Here is a 10,000-nt window from a genome sequence, read left to right on the forward strand (position 1 = left end):
TGATTCCAGGTACCTGAGGTACCAGAGGTACTAGTACTACTGATTCCAGGTACCTGAGGTACTAGTACTACTGATTCCAGGTACCAGAGGTACCAGAGATACTAGTACTACTGATTCCAGGTACCAGAGGTACTAGTACTACTGATTCCAGGTACCAGAGGTACTAGTACTACTGATTCCAGGTACCAGAGGTACTAGTACTACTGATTCCAGGTACCTGAGGTACTAGTACTACTGATTCCAGGTATCTGAGGTACCAGAGGTACTAGTACTACTGATTCCAGGTACCAGAGGTACCAGAGGTACTAGTACCACTGATTCCAGGTACCAGAGGTACTAGTACCACTGATTCCAGGTACCAGAGGTACCAGAGGTACTAGTACTACTGATTCCAGGTACCAGAGGTACTAGTACCACTGATTCCAGGTACCAGAGGTACCAGAGGTACTAGTACCACTGATTCCAGGTATCTGAGGTACCAGAGGTACTAGTACTACTGATTCCAGGTATCTGAGGTACCAGAGGTACTAGTACTACTGATTCCAGGTACCAGAGGTACCAGAGGTACTAGTACTACTGATTCCAGGTATCTGAGGTACCAGAGGTACTAGTACTACTGATTCCAGGTATCTGAGGTACCAGAGGTACTAGTACTACTGATTCCAGGTACCAGAGGTACTAGTACCACTGATTCCAGGTACCAGAGGTACCAGAGGTACTAGTACCACTGATTCCAGGTATCTGAGGTACCAGAGGTACTAGTACTACTGATTCCAGGTATCTGAGGTACCAGAGGTACTAGTACTACTGATTCCAGGTACCAGAGGTACCAGAGGTACTAGTACTACTGATTCCAGGTATCTGAGGTACCAGAGGTACTAGTACTACTGATTCCAGGTACCAGAGGTACCAGAGGTACTAGTACCACTGATTCCAGGTACCAGAGGTACTAGTACTACTGATTCCAGGTACCAGAGGTACTAGTACTACTGATTCCAGGTATCTGAGGTACCAGAGGTACTAGTACTACTGATTCCAGGTACCAGAGGTACCAGAGGTACTAGTACCACTGATTCCAGGTACCAGAGGTACCAGAGGTACTAGTACCACTGATTCCAGGTACCAGAGGTACCAGAGGTACTAGTACCACTGATTCCAGGTACCAGAGGTACTAGTACTACTGATTCCAGGTACCAGAGGTACCAGAGGTACTAGTACCACTGATTCCAGGTACCAGAGGTACCAGAGGTACTAGTACCACTGATTCCAGGTACCAGAGGTACTAGTACTACTGATTCCAGGTACCAGAGGTACCAGAGGTACTAGTACCACTGATTCCAGGTACCAGAGGTACCAGAGGTACTAGTACCACTGATTCCAGGTACCAGAGGTACTAGTACTACTGATTCCAGGTACCAGAGGTACTAGTACTACTGATTCCAGGTACCAGAGGTACTAGTACTACTGATTCCAGGTACCTGAGGTACCAGAGGTACTAGTACTACTGATTCCAGGTACCAGAGGTACCAGAGGTACTAGTACCACTGATTCCAGGTACCAGAGGTACCAGAGGTACTAGTACCACTGATTCCAGGTACCAGAGGTACCAGAGGTACTAGTACCACTGATTCCAGGTACCAGAGGTACCAGAGGTACTAGTACCACTGATTCCAGGTATCTGAGGTACCAGAGGTACTAGTACCACTGATTCCAGGTACCAGAGGTACTAGTACTACTGATTCCAGGTACCAGAGGTATCAGAGGTACTAGTACTACTGACTCCAGGTACCAGAGGTACTAGTACTACTGATTCCAGGTACCTGAGGTACTAGTACTACTGATTCCAGGTACCTGAGGTACTAGTACTACTGACTCCAGGTACCAGACGTGAAGGTGGAACTTTAAATCCACTCTTTGGTAGTAAATAATAGTTAATAATAATCTAAATGATCTTTCCAAAGTAAAGTAATTAAAGTAAAGAGAGTAATCTTCTCCTGCGGCGCAGGAACGGTGTTGATCCGGGATGTTGTCGGCCGTAACCATGACGACGGTAAACCCTCGTTACAACCGGATCTATTTTTAGGTTTTCTACGTTTCCCTCCGGGACGTCAGTCGTGTTTCAACCGTCGTCATGGAAACCAAACATCCAAACCTCCAGGTTCCCGGGAGTCGGTGATCCGGATTATCGTAAAAGTGTCATGGAAACGGTTCCCGGCAGCGCTAACGACCTCCAGCTCGTTAACACGGTGTAGATGTAAGACTCGTAACCGTGACGATGTTACATCAGGACCTCCGGATCTCCATGACAACCAACCGTCATCTGCCCGGTCTCTCCCCCGGCGGGAACATCACGACTAACGACGTTAGTTCCTGCTGCTGAAGGAACCTTTGTTGGATGGTTCCTGAAGGAACCATCTACTGAGAGTTCCTGCTGCTGAAAGAACCTTCGCTGGATGGTTCAGGGCCGGTTCTAGAACAGGATGACTACGCTGCACCTCAGATCAGAGGATGCACATGCCTGGCACCTTATTCAACACTAAATTATGCATTTTCCCATAATTTCAAGCGGAATGATACTAGCAAAACAAGAATATTTAAAGTGTATTTCAAATGCTTTATTGCAGCAATATCGCTGCAGAAAATGCTACATTTAGTCTGGGCTACCTCACCCATCCTGGTTCCTGGTGCTGGATCATGGGGGTACTTGGTATTGTCCACATGTCCTCTGGCTGGGTTCAGTCTGCTGCTGGTCCTGATCAGGTCTCTTGTCCCCCCCGTGTCCCCCATGTCCCCCCCGTCCCCCCTATCCTTCCCCCCGTCCCCCCCGTGTCCCCCTTTGTCCCCCCCCGTCCCCCCTATACTTCCCCCCGGCCCCTCCGTGTCCCCCCCGTCCCCCCCGTGTCCCCCCGTGTCCCCCTGTCCCCCCCCGTGTCCCCCCTGTCCCCCCAGGCCCCGTGCAGAGCTGAGCTCCAGAGAGCTCTGGATCGTCTGGCATCGAACTCCCGAACCCACGACGACCTCTTCACCATCCCCATCCCCAACTGTGACCGGAGCGGAGACTTCCACCCCAAACAGGTGGGTGACCCCCGACCCCTGATCCCTGAACCCCGACCCCTGACCCCTGACCTCTGACCCTTGAACCCCTGACCTCCAACCCCTGACCCCTGACCCCCGACTAGGAATGGGTGATATTTTACCGTTCACGATAAACCGGCAAAAAAATTCCCCACGGTAAGAATTTGTATCTCACGGTAAAAATGATAAATTCCCGTTAATGACGTTTTTGTGTAAAACTGATTTATGGTTCTGTGTTAAATCCACACACAACGTACGTGAAGGAAGGAAGGAAGGAAGGAAGGAAGCAAGGAAGGAAGGAAGGAAGGAAGGAAGGAAGGAAGGAAGGAAGGAAGGAAGGAAGGAAGGAAGGAAGGAAGGAAGGAAGGAAGGAAGGAAGGAAGGAAGGAAGGAAGGAAGGAAGGAAGGAAGGAAATTAGCCGGAAAGAAAGAAAGAAAGAAAGAAAGAAAGAAAGAAAGAAAGAAAGAAAGCATAGAGGTGGTAGGAGAGGAAGAGCTGGGTGTCATCAGCATAGAGGTGGTAGGAGAAGGAGAGGAAGAGCTGGGTGTCATCAGCATAGAGGTGGTAGGAGAAGGAGAGGAAGAGCTGGGTGTCATCAGCATAGAGGTGGTAGGAGAAGGAGAGGAAGAGCTGGGTGTCATCAGCATAGAGGTGGTAGGAGAAGGAGAGGAAGAGCTGGGTGTCATTAGCATAGAGGTGGTAGGAGAGGAAGAGCTGGGTGTCATCAGCATAGAGGTGGTAGGAGAGGAAGAGGAAGAGCTGGGTGTCATCAGCATAGAGGTGGTAGGAGAGGAAGAGGAAGAGCTGGGTGTCATCAGCATAGAGGTGGTAGGAGAAGGAGAGGAAGAGCTGGGTGTCATCAGCATAGAGGTGGTAGGAGAAGGAGAGGAAGAGCTGGGTGTCATCAGCATAGAGGTGGTAGGAGAGGAAGAGCTGGGTGTCATCAGCATAGAGGTGGTAGGAGAAGGAGAGGAAGAGCTGGGTGTCATCAGCATAGAGGTGGTAGGAGAAGGAGAGGAAGAGCTGGGTGTCATCAGCATAGAGGAGGTAGGAGAAGGAGAGGAAGAGCTGGGTGTCATCAGTATAGAGGAGGTAGGAGAGAAAGAGCTGGGTGTCATCAGCATAGAGGTGGTAGGAGAAGGAGAGGAAGAGCTGGTTGTTATCAGCATAGAGGTGGTAGGAGAAGGAGAGGAAGAGCTGGGTGTCATCAGCATAGAGGTGGTAGGAGAAGGAGAGGAAGAGCTGGGTGTCATCAGCATAGAGGTGGTAGGAGAGGAAGAGCTGGGTGTCATCAGCATAGAGGTGGTAGGAGAGGAAGAGCTGGGTGTCATCAGCATAGAGGTGGTAGGAGAGGAAGAGCTGGGTGTCATCAGCATAGAGGTGGTAGGAGAGGAAGAGCTGGGTGTCATCAGCATAGAGGTGGTAGGAGAAGGAGAGGAAGAGCTGGGTGTCATCAGCATAGAGGTGGTAGGAGAAGGAGAGGAAGAGCTGGGTGTCATCAGCATAGAGGTGGTAGGAGAGGAAGAGCTGGGTGTCATCAGCATAGAGGTGGTAGGAGAGGAAGAGCTGGGTGTCATCAGCATAGAGGAGGTAGGAGAGGAAGAGCTGGGTGTCATCAGCATAGAGGTGGTAGGAGAGGAAGAGCTGGGTGTCATCAGCATAGAGGAGGTAGGAGAAGGAGAGGAAGAGCTGGGTGTCATCAGCATAGAGGTGGTAGGAGAGGAAGAGCTGGGTGTCATCAGTATAGAGGAGGTAGGAGAGAAAGAGCTGGGTGTCATCAGCATAGAGGTGGTAGGAGAAGGAGAGGAAGAGCTGGTTGTTATCAGCATAGAGGTGGTAGGAGAAGGAGAGGAAGAGCTGGGTGTCATCAGCATAGAGGTGGTAGGAGAGGAAGAGCTGGGTGTCATCAGCATAGAGGAGGTAGGAGAAGGAGAGGAAGAGCTGGGTGTCATCAGCATAGAGGTGGTAGGAGAGGAAGAGCTGGGTGTCATCGGCATAGAGGTGGTAGGAGAAGGAGAGCTGGGTGTCATCAGCATAGAGGTGGTAGGAGAGGAAGAGCTGGGTGTCATCAGTATAGAGGTGGTAGGAGAGGAAGAGCTGGGTGTCATCAGCATAGAGGTGGTAGTTGGTTTGTGGTTTATTTGTCCACAAGTGGAGATTTGTCTTTTGTCTCATAATACAAAAACAACAGTAACATGACACAGCAGCAAACACTTTAAAATGTACACGCAAAACATCTTAGTGGCAAGAAAGGACGAACAACAAGGGCATGTGCGTAAAAGACACGTCTACCGAGACGTGCCCTCATTCAGAGCCTTAATGGCGTTGGGAATGAATGAGTTTTTAAATAAGTTCCGGTTAGCCTTTGGTGCACGGTACCGTCTACCTGAGGGAAGTCTGTTAAACTCTGCAGAGTGGGTGAGGAGGATCATTTGCTATCCTGAAGGAACTGTGAGCCCTGGCTGAAGACGGCTCTTTCTAGAATTTTAGACTTGAACGGTAGGCCTGTGTTGAAAAAAATCGATTCTCCGATTTTAAATCGACTCTCATGTTAATTCCTAAAAATCGATTCATATGTCTAAAGATCGATTTAAAAAAAAAAAAAAAATGATTTTTTTTTTTTTCCATCATTACAACTTTTGGTACTTTTTTGTTTATCCCCAAAAAAGGAATATTTTGTTGGACACGAGAATAACTGGTGCCATGTTTTTGCCTTTAAATATGTTTAAAGGTATGAAAACATTAAAGTTTTCAGTTATAGTTCCATAAATTGTCTATATTTCTTTGCTTTATTTACTGACTTGGGGTTACATTTGCATAAATGTTAAAAACCAAATTCTCATAAATGGGGAAAAATAAAAGTGACATTCTGGGAGCTGATTGGTCCTTACAGCATCATTAGCTGCAATACTTGCTGTTGAATCTCAATATAATACTAGTATTAATATGTTGCAGAACTACAGTCATATCATTCATGCAACAGCTCAAAAAACAGTTTTAATAACACTAACCCAAATCAATATCGGATCGAATCGGATCGTGATAATCGATTCTGAATCTTAAGAATCAGAATCGAATCGATTCTTGATATTTGAATCGATACCCAGCCCTAATGAACGGGAGCAGTGAGACCCTTCTTCCTCTCTTTCCTTCTTCCCTCTCTCCTCTCCTCTCCTCTCCTGCGGTCGATGACTCAGCAAACGTAGAGATAAGATTGGAGGAACCAGGGGACATAAAACCCGGAGATAAGACCGACCCGACCGACCGACCCTGGACCGACCCGACCAACCCGGTCTGAACCGACCGACCCGGTCTGAACCGACCTGACCCGGTCTGAACCGACCGACCCGGTCTGAACCGACCGACCCGGTCTGAACCGACCGACCCCGGTCTGAACCGACCGACCCCGGTCTGAACCGACCGACCCGGTCTGAACCGACCGACCCGGTCTGAACCGACCTGACCCGGTCTGAACTGACCGACCTCGGTCTGAACCGACCTGTCCCGGTCTGAACCGACCCCGGTCTGAACCCACCGACCCGGTCTGAACCGGCCGACCCGGTCTGAACCGACCTGTCCCGGTCTGAACCGACCCCGGTCTGAACCGACCGACCCGGTCTGAACCGGCCGACCCGCTCCGGGAGGGCGGTGCCGTAATCCCGTGCCGGCGGTTGTGTAACGTGGCTTCAGCTGCTGCTGCTGCAGCCGCATCTGTTTACTGTTTAACTGAAAGTAAAAGAACACGGTGATGAAAGCCGTCGGGTCATTAGGGACGACTGGGAACCGATTCAAGGCCCGGCTGCTCCAGATCCTTAACTGGATCCTTAACTGGAACCTTCACCTCGTGGAGACGGAGCCACTCCGCTCACACGAGACGCTGGACGAAGGTTTCATCACCAACACCTTCAGGTTCTTTCTGCTTCTGGTAACTTTAACATCATTTATTTACCCAGAATGAAGCCAGAAGAAAGAACCCCCCCCCCCCCCCCCCCCATCCCAAACCCCCCAGACCCCCAGACCCCCTAGACCCGGCACCTGGATCCAGACTCTGCAAGGGTCTGGGACCCTCAACCCACCACTAGGGTCTGGGTCCAGGTCCACTAAAGCCTGAGATATACACATCATGTCCCTTTCTCTCTTCTCCATTTCCATTTTTATTTATTATAAGTATCTCATAGTTATCATTTTTGTCCATCGTTCCTGTAGTTTCTTGTTCTGGCCCCCCTTTTTTCTCTTTTGTACATGGTGCAGCATCCTCTGCTGGTGGCGAAGAGCATCTCTGAATGCACAACACCGGATCCTGCAGCGTGGGAGTGAGAGGGGCAGGGTAACGGCCCGGTCAGGGTAACGGTCAGGGTGACGGCCCGGTCAGGGTAACGGTCAGGGTAACGGCCCGGTCAGGGTAACGGCCCGGTCAGGCGGGGGAGAGGTTTGTCCCTCAAGACTCCTCTCCCTGGCCCTGCCCCTTTTCAACCCTTCCCCGACCCTGAACCCCAACCTGGGACTTGCTGATTGGGCCGGAGCTTCGGGAGCTGTGTGCTGGCCTGCGGTCCCCACCCCCGGTCATCCCGCTGCTGCTTCCACCTGCCTGCGGTCCCTGCTATATAAATAAAATTAAATTGAATTGAATTGGAACTGCTACTACTGCTACTACTAAATATTTAATTACCGCCGGTACGACGCGCTCTCCTCGCGTGCACCACCAACGTTGCCGTTGGTGGTGCACGCGAACGGGCGTGAACGGACAAGAACGCAAGCACCAACAGCAAGTATATCCCAGTATATCCCAGGCTTTACACTAGTGACACTAGTGACTGGGTCTGGATCCAGACTTGCAGTCCTTCGGCCCACCAGAGTTAGTATCGTTCACGAAAACGAACGAAATAACGAAAACTAAAATTGAAAAAACCATTTCGTTAACTGAACTAAATAAAAACGAAAATTAAAAGACAAAAAACGATAACTAACTGCAACTATATTGCGTGTTTAGAAAACAAACTAAAACGAACTAAAATTATAGATATAATTTCCTCCGTTTTCGTCCCTGTCAATATAAGCCTCCGCTGTGGCCGTTTATTTTCAACTGGCAGCTACGGCACCTGAACGCCTCACGGTCCGTGACGTCAAAACTAAAATTAAACTAAAACTAAGCATTTTTGAAAATATAAAAACTAATAAAAACTAGCAAACCCACACTAAAAACAAATTAAAACTAAGTGAATTGAAGGAGAAAAAGTCAAAACGAAGTAAAACTAAACTAAAATGAAAAATTCAAAACTATTATAACCCTGCGGCCCACCACTAGAGTCAGGTCCCTGTACCCACCGCTGGGGTCCGGGTCCAGGTCCAGGTCCAGGTCCAGGTCCACTAACTCTTTCCTCCGTGTCTGCAGTGCCACCCGGCCCGCGACGGCCAGCGGGGGAAGTGCTGGTGCGTGGACCCCAAGACGGGCCTGCGGCTGCCGGGGCCCCTGGAGCTGCGCGGGGACCTGGACTGCCACCAGCTGCTGACCAGCACCACCCTGCGGGACTGAGGGGGGACGGGGGGGGCAGCGGGGCCCCCACGCTGCGGGACTGAGGGGGGGCAGCGGGGCCCCCACCCTGGGGGGGTTCTGGACCCGCTGGACTCTACTGGTGCTTGAACGGCGGGTCCGAGGGGCCGTTGGGCCGAGGACGGCGGCGCCCCAGGAACCTTCTTCTTCTGCTCTGTTGTTGTAGTTGTGATGTTTGTGCGTCGGCCTGTGGATCCTTCCCGCCTTTACTTCTTCGGTTTAGCCACGAGAGCTAGCATCAATGCTAACGCCACCGCTCTTATCTCGCCGACCATAAACCGCCTTCAGACTCAAAGTCTAGTCCGGCACCGGGAGTGGAGCGGCAGTAAAGGCGGGGGTGGAGACGATAAGCCACCGCTGCCCCCGCCCCCCTTCCCGGGGCGCCAGGGGCACGGACCGGTGCCCAGACCAGGTCGGGGCCCAGACCAGGTCTAGCCTCGGCCCCGCAGACCCGGTTTATCCGGCAGGACTCCCGAGTGGCGGCAACGCGGAGCCGCAGAGGTGCTAACTGTGCCAAAAAACCCAACGAGAAAAACCAAAAACGAGCCGAGCTCTACAGGCTCTGGCCTGCAGGCCGGCGGACGGAGGAGCACCTAGCTACGGGACGCTTCCTTTTGTACCTTCAGTGTTATAAACATGTAAAAACCCCCACGTTTGCTTTGCACTCAAGACGGCTCAGCGTCTCGCCCCCGGCGGTCGCTGCTCTTAGCTTAGCTTAGCTTAGCACATGCTTCTCTTTCGGTTCCAGACGAACCTGAACCACCTGCTGGTTTTAGCCTTAGCTTAGCTTCAGAACAGCAGCATACGCCGATTGTTATCTGAGTAGAGACTGAAAACAATCTTGGGGGCAAAACCATAGACATTTATACGTAGACGCCCCATCGGGCGCTGAGCCGTACGTCAACGTCGCCGCCATATTGGATGTGGCAAGATTGCGCTGTAAAAATACAAGTAAATTGACTTATTTTCATAAAGCGCCTTTCTACAAAGAAATGCACGTTTTACGTCTCATTTATTCATTCACAAACGCACTAATATACTTGGGAAACAGTTAGGCACCAAATATAATATATTTAATTTTCTCAGATGGCAAAAATAAGAACTTTATTGATCCCACATAGGAGTAATTCATGTTATATCAGCTATAGAGAACAAGGTAGTGCCAAAAACAATATATATCCCCCTCACAAAAATAAGAAACATAGAGAAACATATTTTCTCATCAACAAAACATATTTTAAATTTTTCAAATAAGAAATTAACATATTTGAACCATTTTTCAGACAATAAAATAACATTTGAACCATTTTTCGGACAATAAAATAACTGAAAAATGGCTCAAATATGTTATTTTGTTACTTAAAAAATGTTAA

General features: G+C 49.8%; 1 protein-coding gene across 1 annotated transcript in view; it reads left to right on the forward strand.

Annotated features, from left to right (window-relative positions):
* The window catches only part of LOC133446919 (insulin-like growth factor-binding protein 4), a 52,096-nt gene extending 42,506 nt beyond the window's left edge, over nt 1-9,590 (forward strand). The window contains exons 3-4 of the mRNA XM_061725177.1: nt 2,950-3,075; nt 8,469-9,590. Of these exons, the coding sequence (XP_061581161.1) occupies nt 2,950-3,075; nt 8,469-8,609 (267 nt within the window). The 3' untranslated portion in view covers nt 8,610-9,590. The remainder of the gene's footprint in view (nt 1-2,949; nt 3,076-8,468) is intronic.
* Nucleotides 9,591-10,000: the final 410 nt, after the last annotated feature.

Source organism: Cololabis saira, chromosome 1 (assembly GCF_033807715.1).
Source record: "Cololabis saira isolate AMF1-May2022 chromosome 1, fColSai1.1, whole genome shotgun sequence".
Lineage (NCBI taxonomy): Eukaryota > Metazoa > Chordata > Actinopteri > Beloniformes > Belonidae > Cololabis > Cololabis saira.